This window comes from Macrobrachium nipponense, chromosome 23 (assembly GCF_015104395.2).
Source record: "Macrobrachium nipponense isolate FS-2020 chromosome 23, ASM1510439v2, whole genome shotgun sequence".
Classification (NCBI taxonomy): domain Eukaryota; kingdom Metazoa; phylum Arthropoda; class Malacostraca; order Decapoda; family Palaemonidae; genus Macrobrachium; species Macrobrachium nipponense.
The window spans coordinates 8,747,479-8,773,748 of record NC_061090.1 but is presented as its reverse complement, the minus strand read 5'-3'; the positions used below and the strand labels follow the sequence as shown (position 1 = coordinate 8,773,748).

Below are 26,270 nucleotides of genomic sequence, written 5' to 3'. Positions count from 1 at the left end.
ATTTCTTCCTTTTATCTCTCTCGCTCTCAGCAAAAGAATTGATAGACAGACAAACATAACTGCACAGTCCTCTCTTTCTCTCTTCTCTGGAGAAATATATGTATTTATGGGAGGGGGAAAAAGTTGCCTACAGACATTCATTTCAATCTATTGAAACCGTAAGGAGTTATTTCTCTCTCTCTCTCTCTCTCTCTTTTGTATTTTAATGAAAATATACAGTAATTTGTGAATACACAGTGTTGCACATGAAAAAAGTAAATTAGTGATAATTTTAGAGATACGGCCCTAAGAAAAATTGCAAATTAGTAGTGAAATTTTGAAATTTTTCCCTGTGGACATGTTTTTCAAGAACGTCGTTCCGGCTTACGACGATTTTCGGGTTACGACGCGTCTTAAGAACGGAACCCCCGTCGTAACCCGGGACCACCTGTATAGAGTTCCGCTGCGTTTAGAATCCTTTAATAATGTTACCTACGGTAAACAGCATTGAAATGTTGTAATATCTTTCTTATTGAAAGCTTCTTAGCAAAAGGCAGACAATATTTTATTTATGTTTGCTTAACTATCCCCTCAATCCGAGGCTAAAACCGCGATTGTAGGGAAGAGACACGGTTAGTTATTCCATCCCGCAGGAGAGAGACATGTAACAAACCACTCATGACCGACACCTACATGTTACTGCGTTGGTCTCTAAGGCGCGATAGCAGTCTCCGTTAGCCGTCTGGCCTTACTCTTCCAGAGTTGCAGCTACTCCATTATAAAGGAATCTTATAAAATTATTATCGAACTTCAGGAAGTTCTTATTAATGCATATTTAAGCGAAACAAGACTTCGATAAATCTAGAAGCTAAGTAGGTGTTGTCTTAACAATCCCTTTAAGCGTAGTCCTTCCTAGGAAATTCCTGGAAGGATACTGGTAATTGAGTTGCTCAGCAAAGAAGTAACTACGGTATGTGCTTATGATTTGCCGTATCGTATTCTCATAAAGCAGATACTCTACTACCTTCTTTCCCTGCCAAGGCAATATAGAGAAAGGAAAAAAAATTTTTACTGTCTTCATTCTTTTCGTAATAAAGAACGATAGAAAGAGTATATATATCTCCTTAAGGAAGGAAGTTAATCCAGGAACTCTTTAAATCTTCGTGATTTCCTCATAAATCGCGGAAGAGAAAGAATTCCTGTTCATCTGTAGGGTTTACGGAAGGAAGTAGATATTTCCTATATACCTTGATCATACCCAAACGTCGATGAGATTCTTATAAAGAAAAAACTCCCAAAGCTCTTGCCATACTTCATAACGAGGGAAGAGCATGAATGAAGGAGAGAGTCCGCATTGAGAGGAACTGCCAAACACAGGAGTCTTCGAATAATGAAAAAAATGGCTTCTGCTTAGTATCAGAATCCTTCTGACAAAAGCGACGGCCGCCTGTGCGCCATCTTGCACCTTTGCCAGGGGAAAGTTGCTCAAGTTAAAACTCAAAGAGGAGCCTCGCGACTGACCTCTCTCTCATAAGAAGATTTGGAATATTCTGGCGCCTGGCTCCTTGCGCCTAGCGCCTGGATAGTTCCGCGCTCCTGGAATGTTCCACACGCTAGAAAGGAGACTCGCTCCTGGAACGTTCCGCTTGCGTGGAAGGTCCAGTGCGCCCTGATAGTTCCGAGCGCCTACTAGACCCCTTTTAGAAAGAGCCTCTTGCCCGGAAACGTTCAATGGAAGGATCGCTTCTGATGCCACTGTACTATAAGGCTCCTTGCTCTAGCCGTCTCTGGCGCTTCGTCTCTTTGAAGGCGCCTTGTGCCAAGAAAAATTTTCTAGAACGCTCGCGCTCAGTTGCTAGATGCGGCTCGCGTTTTGGTTGTAGGAACGCGGCTCGCGCTAGTCTGTTTTCTGGAACGCGGCTCGCTGCTGGCTGTTGGAACGTGGCTCACGCTAGCTTGCTGGAACGCGGGTTCCTGGCTGGCTCTTGCTCAGTGTTCTCTTAGTTTTCAGAGAACGCGCTAGATCATCCAAACCCTCCAAAAACATATACATTCTTTGTCTTTTCGGATGTAAGATGAAGAGACGCACTTTTTTAAGGATGCCTTTTCAATGGCTATCCTTGGCAGTCTGGGACGCTCTACAGAACCTGCCGAGGGGACGCCTGACCGGTGGGATTCTCTGAAACCTCCTTACGGCTTCGACATTCCTTCTCCCCTGGGCTTGGGAGCTTGAAAGAGGTCTAGGCCTGAGAGCGAGACAGAGCCGATCAGACGCACCCTCCACTGCAATGGGGAACACTAGTAATCACTTCTTACCTTTTAATAGATCGCATTTTGAGCCACAATCCTTGTCTTCAAATTGCAATTATGAATTTGAAGTTTCTGCGAAGTAAGAAGGTGATGAGGATGCAACACTACTAGTACTGTTAATACTCTAATTGCTCGTTAGTACGAGTATCCAAAAAACTTTTAAAAGAAACGTATCTAGTTATATGCTTTACTGACTCCCTAAAGTAGGAAGTCAGTATATTTCCTCAATCAATTCTAACACTTATTACACGTATTAATGAATAAATATTAATATTTCCCTTTCTTGCAAACTATGTGAGTGTCTACCGAAAATTTCGGTAGTTACACGCCATATATTCTTCGAAATTTTCGAAGCCAAATTCATTAAAAAGTTAATAAAAGCGTATGCCGAACCAAAGACCCAGTACTTCCTGCAAAAGACAGCCCAGAACAAAGATCGATGGCGATGAAAAACGAAAATCAAGTCAGGAGGTAGCAACAACATATGTTGACACTACCGCGACAGAGAAAATCTGATTCTAGAACGGGAATGGTTCCTATTCCTGCCACCCAGCGGCAGGGGGGTAGATCACCTGACCTACCTGCAGCGTGTGCCGCGAAATTCGAATTTCTGTCGCACGTCAGAGACATAAGCTAAGTATATATCTGCCGGGGAAGTTGCATGTACAAAATTATGTAACTCTATATTTTCGGCATAGAACAGCGTTAGAGGCATATATTTTACCCTAATACATACGTAATAACTCTCCATAAAATTTGTTAATATAATTTGCATAACCTTTATGGTCTGAACGGCATTTCTACAAATGTATGAACTCGTTAGACAACGGCGTTAGCGGCGCTGTTAACTGAAAATTGTGCCGTAAAGATACCTTTAGAATGCCTTATTTTTTTAATGAATATTTTTGACGACCGCCGTAAAACCGATTCGCCGTTGAGTGATTGCGCCGTTAACCCCGGGCCGCCTGTATTTTAACTGTATCATGGTACTAAATTCAGTTTAACAATACTTAAGAAAATCATAAATGTTACTGATAAAAATTTCATTTATGAAAATAAAATCTTATCTACAAACCTAAAACTGAAAACTTTAAATTAGATGAATAGAAAATTTTCAGAACATTCACATAGCAGAGTTTAACCCAACCACCAAGTCGTATATCAAGACTAAATATGGATGGCTTGTAGGATTCATTCTTGGATGAGGTATAAACTGGAAAAAGATCAATGAATATAGATAGATAGCAAACGTTAAGTAAGGCAGTTAAAAGCAGACGACAGTGGAATAAAAAAAACACTAGTGCTGTAGTATCCTGGAAAAAGTAACCCACTAAAGGAGAAAGTTGTAATTAATGAATTTGTTTGAGATTTGTAACTGTTTCAAATGGAAGTAGAACAATCACTTAAAACATGTATTACTTTTTACATTAAAATAGAATTAGAACCATCACTTGAATTAAGTTTGTCAATCCCCATTTCAACAGAAATTAGGATGGTCCCTTGAAGCACATTCTAATAATAATGGTGAAACATTCCCTAACATAGCCTACCTGGGACTACCAAACAGGTCTCATCAGCAAAGCTGGCTTGGTATTTCACATCTACTTTTCTTAACAATCTGTTTTTATAATTATAAGGGATGTCAATCATTCAAAAGATGACCTGTATATCTTCAACAGTATTCATGTAGAGTATAAACAAAAATATGATATTGTTAAGATACAATAAAGTTTGTTCATACTACCTGGCAGATATATATAGCTGTATTCTCTGAAGTCCGACAGAATTTCTAAAACTTACGACACACGTAGTGGGAGTTAGGGTGGTTAGTAACCCATTCCCGCCGCTGGGAGGCGGCGGGTATCAGGAACCATTCCCATTTTCTATCAGATTTCTATCTCCACTGTCTCCTGAGGGGAGGTGGGTGGGTACTAAAATTATATATATCTGCCAGGTAAGTATGAACAAACTTTATTGTATCTTAACAATATCATTTTGTTCATGAAAAACTTACCTGTCAGATATATATAGCTGAATCCCACCTTTGGCTGTGGGGAGATACAGAAAAAAGGATTTTAGAAAAAACATATAAATGTACATGATTGACATCTTGGTTCCTTACCTGTTAGCATAGCTGACTTCGTGATTACTGTCACCCAAGCCTGCTTCTGCTTCACTAGAGTTACCAAACAAGGTAGTGACCTATGTAGTTGGTGCGCTCTAGATGATCTGTCAACGGGGACGGGACCACAATGTGACTAGACCATGACCATACTTCCGAGGGCAACGAGGCAAAAACCACCACCTAAGTTAGCCTAACAACAAACTCCCATATACCAAAGGCTAAAGGAAGGGACGACTGTACTCGGCAGCCGACCCTACAACCATAAACATACAAATATTAAAAACTCACCCTACCCTTTTCTATGGGAAAGGATGAGTGCTACCTCCTGCCCCAAAATAGGTGTGCGGCGACGTATGGTCCGAGAGAGTAACAGCTTTCATAGGTCGTTCTCACCTCCCGTAGGTAGTGAGAGGCGAACATGAGTTTACTCCTCCAAAAAGTAGCACTTAAAATGTCTTTAAGAGCCATGTTTTTCTGAAAGGCTATTGAGGTCGAAATAGCCCTTACTTCGTGCGCGTTAACTTTAAGTATCTTCAAGTCACTATCTTTGCAAGAAGCGTGCGCCTCTTTAATGGTGTTTCTTAAAAGAATGCAGTGCATTCTTGGACATGGGCATGTTTGGTCTCTTGACCGAACACCATAAGTTCTCTGCAGAACCTCGGCAATCCTTCGTTCTACGAATATACTCTCTAAGAGCCCTAACAGGACACAGGACTCTTTCTGGCTCTTGACCAATGATCTCAGCCATACCCTTGATCTCGAATGTTCTAGGCCACGGATTGGAAGGGTTTTGTTTCGTTTTTGGCCAGAAAACGACATATTCAAAGAGCAGACTGCATTATGCCCTTTGAAACCGACGTGTTTGCTGATAGCCTGTATTTCGCTAACTCTCTTCGCCGTCGCCAGAGCAGTTAGGAATACAGTTTTCTTCGTCAAATCTCGTAGAGACGAAGATGAAAGAGGTTCAAAACGATTGACATCAAATATTTTAGGACCACATCCCAGGTTGCCACGAAGGTAGCTTCGGTAGTGGTACCTTGGTCGTCTCGAAAGATCTCAATAGATCATGGAGATCCCTATTGTTAGCGAGGTCAAGACCTCTATGGCGAAAGACTACAGATAGAACGCTTCTGTAGCCTTTAATAGTTGACACTGCCAACTTTAGATCCTGTTCAGATAAAGCAAGAAAAGTCGGCGATCTGGCTCACAGAGGTAGTGGTAGAGGAAACTCCTTTTCTCTTACACCAACTTCTAAAGGCTGCCCACTTCGATTGGTAAACCGCGATTGATGATGGTCTCTCGCGGTGGGCGATAGCTTTAGGCCACTGATTTCGAAAAACTCTCGCTCTGGCCACTTTTGGATAGTCTGAACGCAGTCAGACTCAGAGCGGAGAGGTTTTTGTGTACCTCTCGAAGTGGGGCTGTTTGAGTAGATCTCTCCTTAACGGAAGAGATCCGGATAATCCACTAGGTAGAACATCACCTCTGTGAACCAGATCGCTGCGGGCCAAAAGGGGGCGATTAAGGTCAACCTCGTCCCTCCGATGCTGCAAATTTTCTCATCACCTCCCCCAGGATCTTGAAGGGGGGAAAAGAAAAAGCGTAGAGATCCAGGCCCGTCCATCCCATAAAAGGGCGTCTACTGCTACTGCTCCCGGATCGAGAACCGGGGAGCAATACAGAGGAAGTCTCGCCGTCCTTGATGTTGCGAAGATGTCCACTAAGGGGCATCCCCAAAGACCCCACAGTTCCTGGCATACTTCTTGATTGAGAGTCCACTCTGTCGGCAATAACTGTCCTTGTCGACTGAGGAGATCTGCCCGGACGTTCTCGACTCCGGCAATGAATCTTGTCAATATTGTGACTTCTCTCTCCTTCGCCCAAAGCAGGATCTCTTTGCTAGAGAAAACAGGGAGCGAGAGTGTGTTCCTCCTTGTTTCTTCAAGTATGCAAGGGCTGTGGGTGTTGTCCGAGTTGATCTGAACCACACGACGGGAGACTTTGTTCTGGAAGAACTGGAGCGCTAATTGAACCGCTGCCAGCTCTTTGAAGTTGATATGCCAGGTTACCTGTTCCCCTCTCCGGAGGTACCTGACACTTCCTCCCCCCTAGAGTTGCTCCCCACCCGTGGATGACGCGTCGGAGAACAACACTAGGTCGGGGTTCTGAAGCTTGAGGGATACGCCCTCTGACAGCTTCCACAGATCGAAGCCACCATCTTAGATGGTTCTTCACCTCTTCCGAGATGTTTAACTTCATGTCGAAGTTGTCCTTTTCTGTCCAGCTGTCCAGACAGAAAGAACTGAAGAGGTCGGAGGTGTAGCCTCCCCAGGGAAACAAACTTCTCCAGCGAGGAAATGGTCCCCAGCAGACTCATCCATTCCCTCACCGAGCATGAATCTTCCCTAGAAAGGCTGACACTTTTTCTATGCCTTGTTGCTGACGTTCCTGGGACGGAAAAGCCCGAAAAGCCACTGAATCCATCTGAATCCCCAGATACACGATGGACTGTGTTGGGATCAGATGTGACTTCTCGAAGTTCACCAGAAGTCCCAGGGACGCAGCTAAAGACAGAGTCGTCTTCAAATCCTTCAGGAAACGGCGGGTCTGCGAGGAGGCTCGTACGAGCCAGTCGTCTAGATAGAGCGAGATTCTGATGTTGGAAAGATGGAGCCACTCGCCACGTTCTTCATTAAGATGGTGAAGATAAAAGGAGCCGTACTCAGTCCGAAACAAAGAGCCCTGAATTGAAAGACCTTCCCTTTTCAATACGAACCGAAGGTACTTCATCGATTGGGGATGTATCGGGACGTGAAAGTAGGCGTCCTGGAGGTCGAGTGATACCATCCAATCTCCAGGTCTTAAGCCCCGAGACTGACTGAGGTGTCTCCATCTTGAACCTCTGCTTCTCTATAAAGAGGTTTAGACGACTTACATCCAAGACGGGCCGCCACCCTCCCGATTGTTTCGGTACAAAAAAGAGACAATTCTGTTTTGTAAAATCCCTGGCGTTGCCAGGCGTCTAAAAACCTGTTCCACTGCTCTTTTTCCGAAGCATCTTGCCTCCGATCAGGTGTCGAAAAGAATCTTTCGCTTTGTTAGCGGATACGATGGGGACAAGTCCCGCTGGGAGTGGAAGTCAACGGGGGCGGCTTTATGAAAGGGATCTTGTAACCCTTCTCTATGACGTCGAGAGACCAGGTGTCTGCCTCTCTTACTCTCCAGGCTTCTGCAAACAACTGCAGCCTGGCTCCTACCGGGTGACTGAAGGCACGATCTCTCACTTTCTTACCCCTAGACTTGGAAGGGGCTCTACCTCTAGGAAGGCTTCTTCCTCGAGGAGACGATCTAGCGGAAGTCCCTCCACGAAAGGGCTTCTGCTTTCTAAACTGTTGCGTTCCTGACGACGTTGAAGGGCCAGCCGGACGTCTCGAAGACTGAGCCAACAGGTCTTGTGTGGCTTTCTCCTGCAGACTCACTGCCAGATCCTTCACCATAGCTTGGGGGAAGAGATGAACTCGAGAAGGGAGCATACAAAAGTTCTGTCCTCTGAGCGGGAGAGACAGACTTAGCCGCGAAGTTGCAATAAAGCGACCTTTTCTTAAGAACCCCTGCTGAAAAAAAAATGAGAGGCTAACTCCTCTGAGCCATCCCTGACGGCCTTGTCCATGCATGACAATACACTGGACAGCTCCCCCAAGCTGATCGAGTCTGGCTTACGAGATTGGTTGTCTAAGGCTCCAAGACACCAGTCTAAAAAGTTGAAAACTTCTAAGGACCTAAATAGTCCCTTCAAAAGATGGTCCAGTTCGGAAGTCGTCCAAGAAACCTTAGCGATTGCTAAAAAAAAAGGGCCCTCCCTTCCTTAAGGGCATCCACCACGCTGGCGAAATCACCTTGAGCCGACGTAGGAACCTTCAATCCTAATTCCTCGCCTGTCTCATACCACATCCCTGCCTTACCGCTAAGTCTAGACGGAGGCAGGGCGAAAGTAGTTCTTCCTTTTGCTTTCCTAGACTCCATCCAGGCGTTTACCTTCCGGAAAGCTCTTTTCGTAGATAACGACGTCTTCATCTTCACGAAACCTGGAGACTTACTTGTCTTCGACGACGAAAACTGAGAAGGAGGAGGAGGAGGAGCAGCTGGCTGAAAAGTATCGCCAAACGAATCACGAAGTAGTCGTGCCAAAACTTGATAATCTGACGAGGCAGACGTAGCAGGTTGATCATCATCAACATCCTCCGAAGAACCGCTAAGTTCTCCTTCTTCCCTACCCGAGTGCAAGTCCGAAGGAAGAGGCAGAAGTCCTTTAGCTCCAAGTCTCCTATCTGAACGATGAAAAGAAGACGAGGGTAACGGATCCTTAACAGTAACAGGATCAGGAGTCACTTTTAGAGGCGAACGTGCCAAAGTCTCGGGAACCACATCCGAGTGACAGCGAACTTCCACATTCGCGTCCACAGAGGTCTTACTAGAACGTCTACGAGCGTCCATCTGAGCGTCCAATGTAGCGTTCTCTCGAGCGTCCAAATCAGCGTCCAACCGAGCGTCCAACCGAGCGTCCAACGGAGCGTCCATCAAAGAGACTCTTCTACCGTCCCGCGAAGCGTCCTTCCGAACGTCCAGCGAAGAAACTTGATCCACTGCCCGACTAACATAAGTTGAGCGCCACACTGTCATGTCGCAGAGGTGCAGAACGCAAATCGTCGTCAGCAGAAGCGTCGAAGTCGGAACGCCGAGCGTCCTCTCTACGGGAAGGGAGAGGAGCATGCAGAGAACTCTCTCTAACTTGGCGTCTACCGTCACCTCTAGCTGAACCCTGGGAGCAAAACGACGTCTAGAGGGCGAAATATCAGAAGACGGGGACGAAAAAGGAGCCATTGGAGAAGACTGCTTAGATCTCTTGATAGGCAGTCTATCGTCTTTCCTTCGACGCGGGACCCGTCCTCCTTCTGTTTCAGTAAAGCGTCCAGTTGCCGCTGCATCGCAATGATGATCTCCGTCTGAGATGTCTCCTTACGCGGAGACGAGCTGCGCTTGTGAGAAGGAGAGGGGCGAGGGGACGCCTTCTTCCTTCTCCAGGAACAGCTTGGCTCTAGAGCGACTGGGGCGCTCGAGGGCGTCATCGTCGGATGACGTCCTATACTTCTTCTGGGGCGGAAAAGCTACGCTTCCGGAGAAGAATGCCACTCAGACATAGCATGACGTGAAGCGTCCAGCTCTTGAAGAGTCCTCTTCAGAGGTCGCGAATCCGATCGAGATTCCCACCCCTTGCGCGGGGAGGACGCGTCGGAAGACGAGAACAATCCTTAAAGGAAGTGCTCGAGCACGCTCCTTAGCAGCCTGGGAAGCGTCCACAGGAACTGCTGAAGGGACGCCAGATCGGTGGGGGTTCCCCGTAACCCTCCTTCGGCCTTCGACATGCCCTCTCCCTGAGTCCTGGGAGTCCGGCAGAGGTCCCAGCCTAGAGGCGCTATAGGGCCGATCTGACGCCCCCTCCACTTCACTAGGGGCACTATCACTGCACTTATTTGCCTGTTTTCAAGGGCAAGCACTTTAGATTCAAGCGTCTTCAATGAATCTAGAATAAGCGAAAGGGCATTACCCTCCGCAGACACCACTTGAGGGCCCGAAGGCAACACTACAGGGTTAGGAGAGACAAAATCTAAAGGAGGGTTAGAAGGGGATACATTAATACCCTGTCTGCTACCCGACTTACTCCTGGAGGAAGACCTCCTAATCCTATCACGTTCTAACTTCTTAACGTAGGATTCATACGTCTTCCATTGCAAATCATCTAAGCTTTCACACTCATTACAGCGCAAATCAAATCTACACTCTTGCCCCCTACACCCTTTACACAATGTGTGAGGATCAACCAAGGCTTTTGGAAGCCTAACCTTGCATTCCACTTTCGAGCACACCCTGGCGCTAGCAGAACTACATCCAGACATTTTTAAGGGAAAAATCTAAGCCAAAATAAAAAAACAGTCCAAATCACGTATGCCAAGCTATCGATCCAATCAAAAAACCAAAAGTCAAGAGGATACTCAAGCAATGAAAAGTTTCCAAAATCCTGAGGCGGAGGTGTGTAAACAGGTGTTTACGACACCGGCGACAGAAGAAATCTGATAGAAAATGGGAATGGTTCCTGATACCCGCCTCCCAGCGGCGGGAATGGGTACTAACCACCCTAACTCCCACTACGTGTGTCGTAAGTTTTAGAAATTCTGTCGGACTTCAGAGAATACAGCTATATATATATCTGACAGGTAAGTTTCATGAACAAAACATCAAGTAAGGTTACCAAGGTCGATGGCATTTCATCCTTGTTCTAATGATGTGGTAACAACAAAGGCTTATGGCAGATGATGGATGGATTTATATAAAGTTATCAAATTGAAAAGTAGTCAAAGTAATATGATTCTTGCTGGTGTCTCTTTGCTTTAAACAGCCTAGTTTCTGTGAAGATGGTGCTTTTATATCAGTGACATTACATGGGGTGGCCCAATGCCATTACCATCTATTCTAGAGATGCCTCTCGTGCAGTTATGAATATTTTTAGTCGGGATGGGTATGGTCATTAAAAGATGTAGTGGCAGGATAAACACCTGGTTGATGTTCATGGATGGTTTTAGCTTTTATCGATGTAAAACCTCCGGAAAGTGCAGGCAAAGATTTATAAGTGGTGTCAAATGCTATGGTAAATTTCTATAGTTTGGATGAGGTTCTGCCTACCTGGAATATTGCTGTGGGTATCTTCATAGCAGTTCTTAATGGCATGATCTTGAACAGCAATGAAAAGCATTGTAACCATACAGGTAAAAGCAAGGGCCTTTTTGATGTCAGAGTTGTGTTCATGAATATCACAGTGCTGATGGCACTGCACCTGTATATACCTGTAACTCTGGGTTAGTAGCTTTTCAAGCCCCACTCCTCGCCACAACAAGTTACGACACTGAGAAAAGGAGCCTTCCATCTACACTCCTCTCACAAGTATAGTTAAGGAATTTACATTCCTAGAATGCTCTGAGGTAGATTTCACTAGAGTCCCTTGCCCTGTTGATGGTGGTTTCACCAACTGATAGCTGTGGCAGCCTCAGATATGTATGGAAAAATGTATTAAACTATATCCATGTAAAAGTTGCCAAAGAGGGCACCCATAGCTATATCTTTTTTGGATATACGTACTATGCAAATACTTTCCACAGGCGATGAAGGGACACATCATCTGTTAAAAGTTTTCACTGTACACTAAACTTTTACTGTAACAAAGTCACTACATCCTTTCAATGATTTCCTCATATCTCAGTAACCTGTTGGAGATTTTTACTAAGGTCTTCAATGATTACAGAACATGTACAAGCTATTCTTTTCATGTCTGACCAAGCTGTAGTTAGGATATGCTATTGCCAATTAAAACTTAAGAAGTTCTCACAGTCAATATTAGGACTTCAAGTTTCAAGTGCGTTTTCTCGTGTGATGAGGTGGGGTAAGCAACAGTTTGTCCAAAAACCAGCATATGGTTTATTTCGGTGGAAAAATGAAGACCTGCATGATGACTCAGAAAATCATAGAGAATGGGGACAGAGGACTTTAGCCAGGCAGAACTCTGGCAGAAAGAGCACAAGTCAGGAGAGTGAACAAAACTTATTTTACATCTAAACATGTGGAAATGTTTATGTAAAATATTTTTGAAGACTACAATGATAATCACTGGTAGACAAGGCTAATTGGATTAGGCTATGCTTAGTTTATATTCAGTCAAACTATTTTTCAAATCTTAAAGGTCCATTAATTTTCTACAATACACAAATGGTGAGGGGAGCATTATATACCCCATATGTTAACACACATATTACATAGATAAATTACAAGATAAAATTATAGTCTAGGTTTAGCTAAGAAAAAATCATGGCATTCACAAGTTCTAGCCAGAAAGAACTTTATCTAAACTTGAGGCAATCCTTAATTACTAACAATTCATGGATTTAACAATAAAATACGAGTCACAAGCTTCTCTAGGGTAATTGATATATGGGAAGAATTTACTTAAACATACTAGATGTCTGCTGAATAACATATTTAAAAACATTGTACTACCTTTATTACATTTTTCTGTACTTGGTGGTATAATCTGATTGTTTAATTTACCCTAAGACTCACCACAAGCTATAATTTACGATGGTTGTGAATCCTTCACAAAGTTTTGCTTCAAAGTACACATTCTTTTAATATCTTGAAAAAAAAATAATCATAACACTATAGCGCTCTGTCATCGCTGCTTAGAAGTCATGATCACTTAAGCTGGGCACCTATATGCATACAAGCATGATATAAAACTGGTTGACTTGCACGATTTCATTACAGTTTAAAATATTTTTTTAATTTTCATAATACATTGGGGTTGCTCGAGGTTTTTTCAAATACAATTGTTGGAAACTATACAAATGGATTTTCTTTTAAATATTTGACTATAAAGTTTCTTTCAAGCATTGAAAAACTATTACTGTACTGCATTGTGTAAATAAAAGTCACACCACGCAATATAATTCAGCAACAGAATTAGCTAAAGTTCTTGAGTTGCATCAGAAACATCTGCACTAAAATACTTATGCATTTTGGCTCTGTATCCATGCACTGGATAAAATATGCGAAAGCCTCATTTACATGGTATAACTAAAATTATCAAACAAACATAACCAAAAGAATAAACATAGTTGAACAGGAGTAAAAAAAAAAAAAAAATTAAAAACCAGAACAAAAAATGAAAAAGTCCATAACTTACCCCTTGAATGCCTGAAGGTCCTGCAACAGCCATGTCCTGTTCCAAATGCTGAGATTCAGAAACATCAGGTTTAGATTCTTCAAAACTTTCATTTCCATATTCGCTCTCTGGGGGTTCTGTCACCTCTTGCTTTATGAGTGGCATCGAACTGGGTTGTGTCGGTGAAGAAAGAGGTGGAACATGTGAGGGATGGGCCGAACCTGTGGTTACTTGCAGAGTTCGTGGTGATGCAATGTGTGTCAGGCTTGAAGAATGCACTTTACCACTAGGTTGTGAGGTAGGTGGATGCTGGGATTGACTAACCGGCACTTGTAATCTCTGGAGCAGTGCTTGTTGCTGTTGCACTGTGTGAGGTGGCAAGGATGGGGGTGGAATGGCGAGAATAGGTGGAACCCTACTGGAAATATTGTTACTATTATTACTAGACGCACCCACAGTTCTGTTTTCGTCCGCATGGTGTCGCTTTTTTTTGGAGGGAGGGCTGGAGTCTGGATCTCTTTCGTCAGTACCCCTCCGTGATGGTGTTTGGGGCTCATCATCCGGGATGGCCAGACCCTTGATTTTAAGGCACTCCGCGGTTTTTATAAGGCTAGACAGTTCTGACTGAGCAACATCTACTTGTCCCAGGTACATGTAATCAAGTAAATATTCCAAATCTTGTCTCCTCACATCTTTCAGAACTATAACGATATTATTACCACTATTAGAAGTAAATATATCACTGAAGTATTCACTACAAGTTGAAAGAATGAACTTGTGCACCGGATACAACCTCCCATCACAAGCTAATGTCACATCTGTATATGTGTGCTGAAAAAAGGAAAAAGTCCATTAGAAAGACTGACAAGCTAACTTCATAAGTTTCAGAGTACAAATACTGTACAATGTAGTATATCATTAGCAGAGGAAAGGCAAAGCCGTAACTACCATTCAACAAAGCAACTGAATAAATTAATGCACAATAAATTATGACAATCCTAACCTAGCCATGTAATTAACAGGCACAGGAATTGGCCCTCTTGCCACTGAGAATCCCCTGACCTATTATGACAAAAGAGCAATATGGCCAACTTATTATGAAGTACTTTGAATACTGATGAATGAATGTTTGTGAAATTTATCACTTGCAAAGTTATTAAATCATAAGAAACTAATAATCTTAGCAGATATGGATATCAGTGTAATATCATTGTTGAGGGCTGTAATATAGACAATACTAAAATAAACACCAGCAAAATCTTTTACAATCACAGCATTGGTATAAAATATTTAACATACATAGAAACACTCCGTGACTACACAATGCAACGTCTGCATGTGTGTATTAAGAGAAACATTCTTACCATACATAGAAACACTCCATGACCACACAATGCAATGTGTGTGTGTATGTGTGTGTATTACAATGTTTGTGTCTGGAAAAAAAAAGTAGCTATTATCCTTAGACAGCTTATTCATTCCTAAGCATGTCACCACTGCAGAACTTAATAAGAAAGTTCCAATTAATTTACGCATGATATTCATGAAATACAAGTAGACGAACGTAATCTAAACTCCAATTGTAGTTTGTTCCTCTTTCTCAATAAATAAATTACAGGCAGTCCCCGGTTATCGGAGGTCTCGGTTAATGGCGATCCGGCTTTATGGAGCTTGTCTAGTGCCATAAAATTGGTGATTTATGGCACCATAACGGGCCAAATTTCAGTTATTAGCGCCATAACATAGCTAACAGTGGCGCCACTAACCGAAACCCAGCACCATAAATTGCCAAGCTTCAGTTAATGGCGTTTTTCGCTTATCAGCACCCCGCCAAGAACAGAATCCCAGCTGATAACCGGGGACTGCCTGTATATAATAATAAGTAAAAAGCACCTGAATCTTACTCAGCAGCAGTGAGAAAAACACTGGCCTCTGAAACCGAAAAGGAAGCCATTTTTCAAGGTGTCTTTAGTGAGGCACTGAGGAAACAACAAGGGTTCAGTAAAAGGCCTTCAAGTCTGACATTTGGTAAATCTTTAGAGCAATACCTGGACTTGGTAGTACATACCTATTATTCCTAAGACATACTTGACTGGTGAGAATGACAACTGATTATAAAATGCTATGGTTTTGAAGAAATCCAGGATAAAAGAGAAGCATAATACATGCTACCGTTAGTGGCCATCCAGTCCACATTTACTGACAATACCCCTAGCCATTCCAAAATGTTATGTACACAAAATTTGCATAGTTAGGAGGGCCATAACCTAAAAACAAGGGATGGGGAGGACTATAACAGTTAAAACATCCCTACAATTGCATTTCATGTCACAATTTTGCAAAATTACTTTCTCTCAACCACAGGCAGAATTTTGCCAATTGTTCTGTTCACCTTATTCACTATTTTCCAATAAGATACCCCATATATGTGTGAGCGAGAGAGAGAGAGAGAGAGAGGGAGGTGAGAGAACGAGAGAGAGAGAGAGAGAGAGAAGAAGAGGATACCTTACAGCTCGTTCGGGTTGCCCCAGGTCCCTCAGTGTGAGGCACCTCTAAAGTCTACCAGAGAGTTGCTAGTATATCTTCGGTATATTTTGCATCGTCCAATCTCGGATGGTCAGGGATGTAGCTTAGATATTTGTCAAGCTTATTCTTAAACACATCTACACTCACTCCTGATATGTTCCTCAGATGAGCTGGCAACGCATTGAATAGACGCTGCATTATTGATTCTGGTGCGTAGTGGATTAATGTTCTGTGTGCTTTCCCTGTTTTTCCTGGTATAGTTTTGGGCACTATTAATCTACCTCTGCTTGCTCTTTCTGATATTTTTAGCTCCATGATATTTTCAGCTATTCCTTCTATCTGTTTCCATGCCTGAATTATCATGTAGCATTCTCTTCTCCTTTCTAGACTATATAATTTTAAGGATTGTAGTCTTTCCCAGTAGTCAAGGTCCTTAACTTCTTCTATTTTAGCTGTAAAGGACCTTTGTACATTCTCTATTTGTGCAATATCCTTTTGATAGTGTGGGTACCATATCATATTGCAATATTCAAGTGGACTACGAACATATGTTTTATAAAGCATAATCATGTGATCAGCTTTTCTTGTTTTGAAGTGCCGTTAACAACATTTCCAATTTTGCTTTACATTTTGCCACTAGAATTGCTATTTGATCATTGCATAACATGTTCAGATGCATCACACACAAGGTCTTTAACTGCTTCCTTATTTGTGATTGTCTCATTATTAGGTCCCCTATATGCATATAGCTTTCCTTCTCTGTCTCCATAATTTACTGATTCAAATTTATCAGAGTTAAATACCATCCTATTTACCTCTGCCCAATCATATACGTACTTTGTTAAGGTCCCTTTGCAGCGCGTTCCTATCTTCATCACAAGTAATTTCTCTACTTATTCTTGTGTCATCGGCGAAACTACTCACTACCCGGAGTCCTTAACATTACTGTCTATGTCTGCAATCATAATAACATACAGTAATGTAGCTAACACCGTACCTTGTGGCACACCGGATATTACCTTAGCTTCATCCGATTTCTCATCGTTTGCAATAACTATCTGTTTTCTGTTGTGTAAAAATTCTTTTAACCATCTTCCTACTTTATCCACTATATTATGTTTTCTAATTTTCTTCGCTAATATACCTTATCAAAAGCTTTTGCAAAGTCTAGATAAACCACATCTGTTTCACTTCCGCTTTTCATATTTTTGTATATGTTCTCACGGTGGACTAACAGTTGGGTTTTAGTACCTTTTCTGGGTGAGAGAGAGAGAGAGGAGAGAGAGAGAGAGAGAGAGAGAGAGAGAGAGAGAGAGAGAGAGAGAGAGAGAGAGAGAGAGAGATGGGTGGGGGGGCAAAATGTTATTGTCATGATACAATAAAGTTTTATACATACTTACCTGGCAGATATATACTTAGCTATAGACTCCGTCGTCCCCGATAGAAATTCGAATGTCGTGGCACACTCTACAGGTAGGTCAGGTGATCTACCGCCCCGCCGCTGGGTGGCGGGAATAGGAACCATTCCCGTTTTCTATGACAGATTTTCTCTTCCACCTGTCTCCTGAGGGAAGGCTGGGTGGGCCATTTAATTGTATATATCTGCCAGGAAAGTATGTATAAAACTTTATTGTATCATGACAATAACATTTTTATACATTCAACTTCCCTGTCAGATATATATACTTAGCTGATTGGCACCTTTGGCGGAGGGTAAGAGACAGCTAATTTTACTGAATAGACAGGAAACAACATACGTTGTAGGTAATAAAAATAAAAAACCTTGGTTCCTACCTGTGTTAGCGAAAGACTTCATGGCTACTGCCTAGGAGCCTGCATCGCTTCAAGAGCCTCAGCGAGGTAGTGACCTCATGCTAAGAGTTCTTGATGGTCTGTCAAAGGGGTCTTACCCACTTACGCGACAGAACCTTAGGATCTTTGTCAATGGGGGGGTCCTATCCACTTACATGACAAAACACCTTGCCTAATGGCATTATCATAAAAGCACGACACTGATCCCGATCACCTGATCCTATTGTCGGGTTAGTACTACGAATGAAAGGGGTCATCCCCGAACATCCTTTCAAGCAACCCAAAACTCAACACCAAAATTATTACAAAAAATCATTAAAGAAAACAAAAACAAAAATTATTTAAGGATCAGCATCTGCTCCATGTCCCAGCATAGTATCCGCCGATACATACGGTCCAAGAGAAAAACATTTTTCGTATGTTACTTTAACATCCTTTAAATAATGGGATGCAAATACAGAATTACATCTCCAATAAGTTGCTGCTAAAATGTCTCTCATTGACATATTATTAGTAAAAGATAGGGAAGTTGCACTGCACGGACTTCGTGAGCTTTTACCCTAAGCAGCTTTAAGGAGTTCTCTTGGCAGTCTGTGAGCTTCTGTTATCACGTTCCTGACAAAGAACGCCAGTGCATTCTTTGACATAGGTCTCTTGGGGTTTCTTACTGAACACCAGAGACTCTGGCGACATCCCTGAAGTTGTGTCTTCTTTTTTAGATAGAATTTCAGGGTCCTGACTGGGCAAAGAGACCGCTCCAACTCTCTACCTACCAGGGAAGAGAGTCCCTTGACTTCGAAACTTCTAGGCCAAGGTTTAGAAGGGTTTTCATTCTTTGCTAGGAATAGATGTTGAAAAGAAACCACAGAAGACTCTTTCTTAAAACCCACCCGAGAGTCCAAAGCATGCAATTCACTGATCCTCTAAGCAGTTGCGAGGGCTAACAGGAATATAAATTTTCTCGACAGATCTCTGAACGAGATTTTATCTGGAGGTTCAAACCTGATAGAAGTAAAAAACTTGAGGACTACATCCAGGTTCCAACTCGGGGGAATAGAAGATCTCAATTTGGAAGTCTCGAAAGACCTAATGAGATCATGAAGATCTTTATTATTTTCTAAATTCAGGCCTCTGTTTCTAAAAAGGGATATAAGAGCATGCTCTTATATCCCTTGACAGTCGATACAGCCAATTTCGACTCTTCTCTTAAGAAAAGAAGAAAATCAGCGATTTCGGTCACAGAGGTATTGGAAGAGGACAGCTTCTTCGACCTACACCATCTACGGAAAACTTCCCACTTCGATTGGTAGACCCGCAAGGTAGAGGACCTGCGGCTCTAGCGATAGCTTTTGCAGCTTCTTAGAAAAGCCTCTCGCTCTGACCAGTCTTTCGATAGTCGAAAGGCAGTCAGGGAGAGACTTTGGATGTTTTTGTGAAACCTCTCAAAGTGGGGTTGTCTGAGCAGATCTGTCCTTTCTGGAAGAGGTCTGGGGAAGTCCACCGTCCATTCCAGTACCTCTGTGAACCATATTCGGGAAGGCCAGAAGGGGGCAATCAGAATCAGTTTTGTTCCCTTCGATGCAACAAACTTCCTTAGCACTTCCCCCAGCAACTTGAATGGGGGAAAGGCGTAGGCGTCTATGCCTGACCAGTCCATAAGGAACGCATCGATCGCTATGGCTCTGGGGTCTTCTTCTAGAGCAGAAGTTGTCCATCTTCCTGGAGAGGAACGTGGCAAAAAGGTCGATCTGAGGTTTTCCCCAGAGGGACCAAAGTTCTTTGCAGACTTCTGAGTGGAGCATCCACTCTGTCGGAAGTACATGGTCCTTCCTGCTAAATCTGTCTGCTCTTAGATTTTTCACTCCCTGAACAAATCTTGTCCGGAGTATTATGCCCCGTTCCTCCGTCCAGGTCAATAGATCTCTTGCGATCTCGTATAGTGAGAAAGAGTGAGTGCCCCCCTGATTTCGGACGCAAGCCAGAGCAGTGGTATTGTCCGAGTTGACTTGGACTACCACTCCTCTGACTTCCGCTTCGAAGTACTCCCGAGCTAGATAAATGGCCAGGAGTTCCTTTGCATTGATGTGCAGTGGCACCTGTTCCTTCGTCCAGGTACCTGCCACTTCCTTTGGACCCAATGTTGCTCCCCAACCTGTTTCCGAGGCATCAGAAAACAACACTAGGAGAGGGTTCCGAATCAAGAGGGACACTCCTTCGTTTCTTCTTAATGGGGTTAACCACCACCTCAGGTTTGACTTTACCTCCTGGTGAATGGGAAACGAGTCTGCCAAATCTCCTGTCTTCTGACTCCACATTCGTTTGAGATAGAACTGAAGAGGTCTGAGGTTCAATCTCCCTAGGGAAACGAACTGCTCCAACGAGGAAAGGGTGCCCAATAGACTGAGCCATTCCCTCGCCGAGCTCCGTTCTTTCCCTAAGAAGTTCGAGATTTTTTCTAAGCCTCGAGCAATTCTCTCTTGCGACGGAAAACCCGAAAGCCCCGAGAATCCATCTGTATCCCCAGATAGACTATGTTGTGTCTGGGGATCAATTGTGATTTCTCGAGGTTCATGAGTAGTCCCAGTGATTTTGTGAGTTCTAAAGTAGTCTTCAAGTCCTTCAAGCACTGATGTTCTGATCTTGCTCTTATCAGCCAATCGTCTAGATAAAGAGATATACTTATCCCTTTCAGATGTAGCCATTTCGCAACATTCTTCATTATGGCCGTGAAAACTTGAGGGGCTGTCGAAAGGCCGAAGCACAGGGCCCTGAATTGGAATACTTTGCCCTGCATCATGAATCGAAGAAACTTCTTCGATGAGGGATGCAGGGGAACATGAAAGTAAGCATCCTGCAGATCCAAGGAGACCATCCAATCTCCTGGACAAAGAGCTGCAAGAACCGACTTGGACGTTTCCATAGAGAACTTTGTGTTTCTCTACGAAACGGTTCAAAGCGCTCACATCCAGAACCGGTCTCCACCCTCCCGAGGATTTCGAAACCAGAAAAAGACGGTAGTAGAATCCTCGGGAATGCGGATCCCGGACCAATTCGATGGCCTCCTTTTGCAACATCTGATCTACAAGGTTTAAAAGTGCTTCTCTCATGGCAGGTCCCTGTACTTGGCCAACAGTTCCCTCGGGGTCGTCGTTAGAGGAGGCCTGTCTCGAAAGGGGATAAGATATCCCTTCGTTACCACTGATAAAGACCAGCTGTCTGTCTCTCTCCGAGCCCATTCTTCTGAAAATTGCAGAAGTCTGGCTCCTACCGGTGCTTGAAGGACTGGCATCTCATTTGGCTTTCTTGATAGGTCTGAATGCAGACCTACCTCTTTTTGGTATTCCTCTCTTCTTAGAGGAGGGTCTAGAAGAGGAACTCCCTCGAAAGGGCTGTTGAGGAGTACTAGTCTCTCTCTTCACAGGAACGGAGGTCCTCGCTTTCTTTGTTGATTGGGCCAAAAGATCTTGCGTGGCCTTTTCAGCCAAAGAATGGGAAATGTCCCTTACTAATTGTGAAGGGAACAATTGATCCGATAACGGAGCATAAAGCAGGGACGACCTCTGGATAGGAGTAACTGCTTTTGATAAAAACGAACTAAATAAAGTCCTTTTCTTCAAAACTCCCGTTCCAAAGAGACGCCACTTCTCCTGATCCATCCTGGACCGCTTTGTCCATGCAGGACAGAACACTATGAAGGACTTCTGGGCTCAGCAACTCCGACTCCTGAGTTTTCTTAGCCAACACCCCAAGGGACCAGTCTAAGAAGTTAAAAACTTCTAATACATGAAACAATCCCTTGAGGAGATGGTCCATTTCAGAAGTCCCCCATGTGATCTTAGCTGATAACAAGGCTTGTCTTCTTGAAGCATCCACAAGGTTTGAAAAATCTGCATCGGCAGAGGTCGGGAGAGTAAGACCCAATGATTCTCCCGTCTCATACCAGATACCTCTCTTCCCTGCCAGTTTGGAAGGAGGGCAGGCAAAGACAGTTCTCCCCGCTTCCTTCTTGGTTTTAAGCCAGTTTCCGACAAAACTAAGCGCCTTCTTCATCGAAATGGTTGGTTTCATCTTAATGAAAGAGGACAATTTTGAGACCTTAGTACTGGTAAACAAAGATCTAGGAGAGGCTGGGGCAGTAGGGCTTAAAGAGTCTCCAAACTCTTCTTTAAAGTAAGAGGGCTGCTAGCGTCTTATAGTCCGACAAGCCTGCAGCCGCACGATCTTCTGAATCCAACACATCCTCCAAATCAAATTCAATCTCCGAAGAGGATTGATTCTTTTCCATAGGAGATGAGTCCTTTGCAACATCTACCCCACTCTTGCAAGAACGACGGCCGCCGGTGCGACAACTTGCGTCCTTACGAGAGGTAGGTTGATCCTGCAACAAGACTGTCTCCTTCTCCTGGCAAGAGTGATGGCCGCCTGTGCGACGTCTTTCTCTCCTGTCAGAAGAAGGATGTTCTCTCGTATCGCTCTCAACGGAAAAATGAAATTTTCATTATTAAAATGAAGTTTTATTGTATACTTACCGAACAATTATAGAGCCGTGATTTCCACGAGCGGCAGGATACTAAATTCAAATTTAGCGCGTCGGCGTTGCCAACACTGGTGGTGATGACGTCATCTCCCTCCACTCGCGGGAGAACCAGGTACAACTGCCCAGGTGAATCCAATTCTTTCTGCCCGTCCGTCCACCTAAGGGGAGGAGGGTGGGTATAATCATAATTGTTCGGTAAGTATACAATAAAACTTCATTTTAATAATGAAAATTTCATTTTTATTGTAGTGTCTTACCGAACAATTATAGAGCTGATTACACATTTATGGGAAGGTGGGATTCAGTGGACCACTAGTATTTTCAAATGGTTACATTTATTGCAATACCAGTAAACACTCAAGGTGTCTGTTGTACCTTACCTTGTAAGAGAGCTACAGCAGACTGTTACTGCCTCTGGTCGGTGCTCTTCTTACTATTGTAGAGGAATTGGAATTTGACCAAAGTTAGCCTCTACAGGAGTGGAATCCTTCCGTAGTTCAAGCGAGTCAAGGCTGACTGACGGAGGATAGTAACAACAAAGATTGCCCTTGCCCTGGGCTAAGACCAGAAATTCAATCATACAAAACATTTGTCACCAACACCAGATTTAAAAACATATATACCCAACCATTGTAAAATCTGACCTAACAGACTGGTGAGTATCCCAGGTACTCAGTACCCCCAGCTTCCCTTGAACTCGACAACCTATTCAAGGTGAAAATTAGCATAGAGGTGACGACCCCTGTGCCGTTTCTCCCAACACCATGCCAGAAACCGCCACCGGACCTAACGTTTTACAATTATTCTCGAAAACCGTTTCTATCTCTTTGAGATAATGACTCGCAAAAACCGAATTCGATCTCCAGAACGTGCTCTGAAGAATCGAAGCTAAAGATAAATTCTTTCTGAATGCTAAAGAAGTTGCCACTGCTCTAACCTCGTGAGCTTTAACTCTCAGAACGGAAAGATTGTTGTTCTCGGACTGCGAGTGAGCTTCCCTGATAAGCTCTCTAATAAAGAACGATATAGCATTCTTAGAAAGAGGACGAGAGGGATTTTGAACCGAGGTCCAGAGCTTAGAAGATTGTCCTCTAATACCCTTAGTGGCAAACAGATACTGCTTAATAGCCCCCTGACTGGACATAAGAGCCTTTCTTCCTCCTCATGTCCAACCAAATCAGATAAGTTCCTTACCACAAAACTCCTCGGCAAGGATTAGAAGGATTTCTCATTTTTGGCTAGAAAGGTCAAAGATACCGAAAATACAGCATTGCCTTGAGAGAAACCGACTCTTTTGTCTATAGCGTGCAATTCGCTGACACGCTTAGCAGAAGCTAGTGCAATAAGAAAAAGTGCCTTCTTAGTCAAGTTCCTGAGTGAAGCCGACTTCAAAGGCTCAAACGGTGGCCCCATGAGGAACTTAAGCACCACATCTAAGTTCCAAGCCACTGTATCTTGCGGGAGCTTAGTGGTTTCGAAAGACCTAATGAGGTCCGACAGATCTGAATTGGAGGAAATATCCAAACCTCGATGTCGAAAAACCGAAGAGAGCATGGCTCTATATCCTCTGATCGTCAAAGGAGCCAGTTTCTTAGAGTTCCTAAGAAATAGAAGAAAATCTGCTATTTCTGTTAAAGAGGTCGCAGAAGTAGAGACTTTAGCACTTCTACACCACTCTGAAAGATTCTCCACTTCCCTTGATAGAGTTGTTAGAAGACTCTCTCCTACAACGAGCGATAGCTTCTGCAGCTCTTCTTGAAAATCCTTTCGCTCTGACAAGATTCCGGACAGTCTGAACCCTGTCAGAGCTAGAGCGGACAAGTTTTGGTGGAACCTCTTGAAGTGAGGTTGTTTGAGAAGCCACTTCTCTGGAGGAAGAAGTCTGGGGAAGTCTACTAACAACTGGAGAAGGTCCGGGAACCACTCTTTCCTGGGCCAAAAGGGAGCGATTAACGTTAGTGTTACATTGCTGTGCGAAATGAACTTGTTCAGCACCTCTCTTATTAGACCGAACGGAGGGAATGCATAAGCTTCCAGACCCGACCAATCCAACAAGCATTGCGTTCCACCGACCAAGCTAGAGGATCTGGGACTGGAGAACAAAAGAGAGGAAGACGGTTGTTCCTTGATGTCGCGAACAGGTCTATTGACGGTCGTCCCCAAAGGCGCCAAAGTTTCTGACAAATCTTGTTGTCCAAAGTCCACTCCAGAGGTAACACTTGCTGTTGACGACTTAACTCGTCCGCCAGGACGTTCATCTTTCCCGGAACAAATCTCGGGACTAGCTGAACCTTCGCTTCGTTTGACCACAAGAGGAGATCCTTGGCTACTTCGTACAGAGAGAAAGACTGAGTCCCCCCTGTTTCCGCACGTACGAGAGAGCCGTGGAGTTGTCGGAATGCACTGCCACTACTCGACCTTTTACTAAGCTCCGAAACTGTCTGAGCCCCAAGAAAATTGCTAACAGTTCCTTTACATTTATGTGGAACTTCTTCTCCTTCTCCGACCAAGCTCCTGAAGTCCGTTGATTTCCCAGTAGGGCTCCCCAACCTGTGTCCGATGCGTCGGAAAAGAACTGTAGGTTCGGGAGGATGGGTCGTAAATCTAACCCTTCTTCCAACCTTGCTCGAGAGAGCCACCACCTTAGGTCCTCTTTTATTTGATCTGTGACAGGAAAGGTAATCGAGTCTGGTTGTGTCTTCCTGCACCAAGAGGCTCTCAGGAAAAACTGCAGAGGTCTCATGTGCAGTCTTCCCAACGTCACAAATTTCTCCACTGACGTCAATTTGCCCAGGAGCCTCATCCACTGATTGGCAGAACTTACCTTTTTGTCCAAGAACTCCTGAACTGTCTCCAGACAGCCTTGAACCCTCTTCGGGGACAGAAAAGCCCGAAAAACTTGAGCATTCAGAATCATCCCAAATAAAGGATGCTCTGAGATGGAACCAACTGGGACTTCTGTTTGTTGACCAGAATTCCTAACTTTCTGGCAAGATCCAGAGTTGTTCCAAGGTCCTTCATGCACCAACTCTCTGATTCCGACCGGAGAAGCCAATCGTCCAGATAGAGGGAGATTCTTACTCCTAATATGTGCAGCCAGCTTCCTATCGGGGATAGAACCCTGGTGAAAACTTGAGGAGCGGTCGCTAGTCCGAAGCAAAGCGCCCGAAACTGAAACACCTTGCCTTCGAACATGAACCTCAGGTACTTCCGAGATTCGCGATGTATCGGAATGTGAAAATAAGCGTCTTGCATGTCCAGAGAGACCATCCAATCCCCCTGTCTGATGGACTCCAGAACCGACCGAGTGGTCTCCATATGAAATTTTGTTTTCTGGACATGCAAGTTTCAGGGCGCTCACATCCAAAACCGGCCTCCAGCCCCCTGATGACTTGGGAACTACAAAAAGGCGATTGTAAAAGCCTGGAGGAAAATCCCCTTCTATCTGTTCTATTGCTTCTTTGAGAACAAGCGCTTCCACTTCTGCGGCTAGCGCCAGAAATTTGTCTGAGCCCGGAGAGTATGCCTGGAATGGAATTGGCACAGGTGAGAGCGAGGGAGGTGAAACGAGAGGAATACGATAGCCGAACTTGAGTACTTGCACTACCCAGGCTTCTGCTCCTCTGTTTTCCCATTCCTCCCAAAACAGAGCCAGCCTGGCTCCCACTGGTGCATGAAGAACCGAGCTTTCATTTGGAAGGTTTGTTAACCTTGGCCGAGGCCTTAGACTGAGGTCGCAAATTCGACTTCGGCCGAAAGAAGCGCTTGGGTTTTCTCCCTCGAAAAGGCACTTGGGTCAGAGGAGAAACCGAAGGAACAGTCTCCACAGGAGCTTTAGGTCTCTTAGTAGACTGTGCCAGTAAATCCGAAGTAGATTTCTTATCTAGCGCAGACGAAATTGACAACACTACATCGTCTGGAAAGAGGTTATCTTTCACAAAAGGAGCAAACAAGAGAGCAGACTTCTGTTGGGAAGTAACCCTTTTAGAAGCAAAGGAGCACCAAAGTTGCCTTTTCTTAAGGGTACCAAAGGCGATGAGCGAAGCTAACTCATCACATCCATCCCTAATGGATTTGTCCGCACAGGACAGAACACCAATCCAATCCTCCGCTAACTCCTGAGAAAGAGAAGGACAGTCTTCGATCTTGGCCGCTAAAGCGCCAATAGTCCAATCAAGGAAGCTAAAAACTTCCAAAAGTTTAAATTGATTCTT

The 26,270-nt window shown here is 43.9% G+C and overlaps 1 protein-coding gene across 1 annotated transcript in view; it reads right to left on the bottom strand.

The window, feature by feature from the left end:
- Positions 1-26,270, bottom strand: part of LOC135198520 (zinc finger E-box-binding homeobox 1-like) — a 116,631-nt gene that overhangs the window by 76,040 nt on the left and 14,321 nt on the right. Inside the window, 1 exon segment of the mRNA XM_064226180.1 lies at positions 13,203-14,012. Coding sequence (XP_064082250.1) covers positions 13,203-14,012 — 810 coding nt within the window.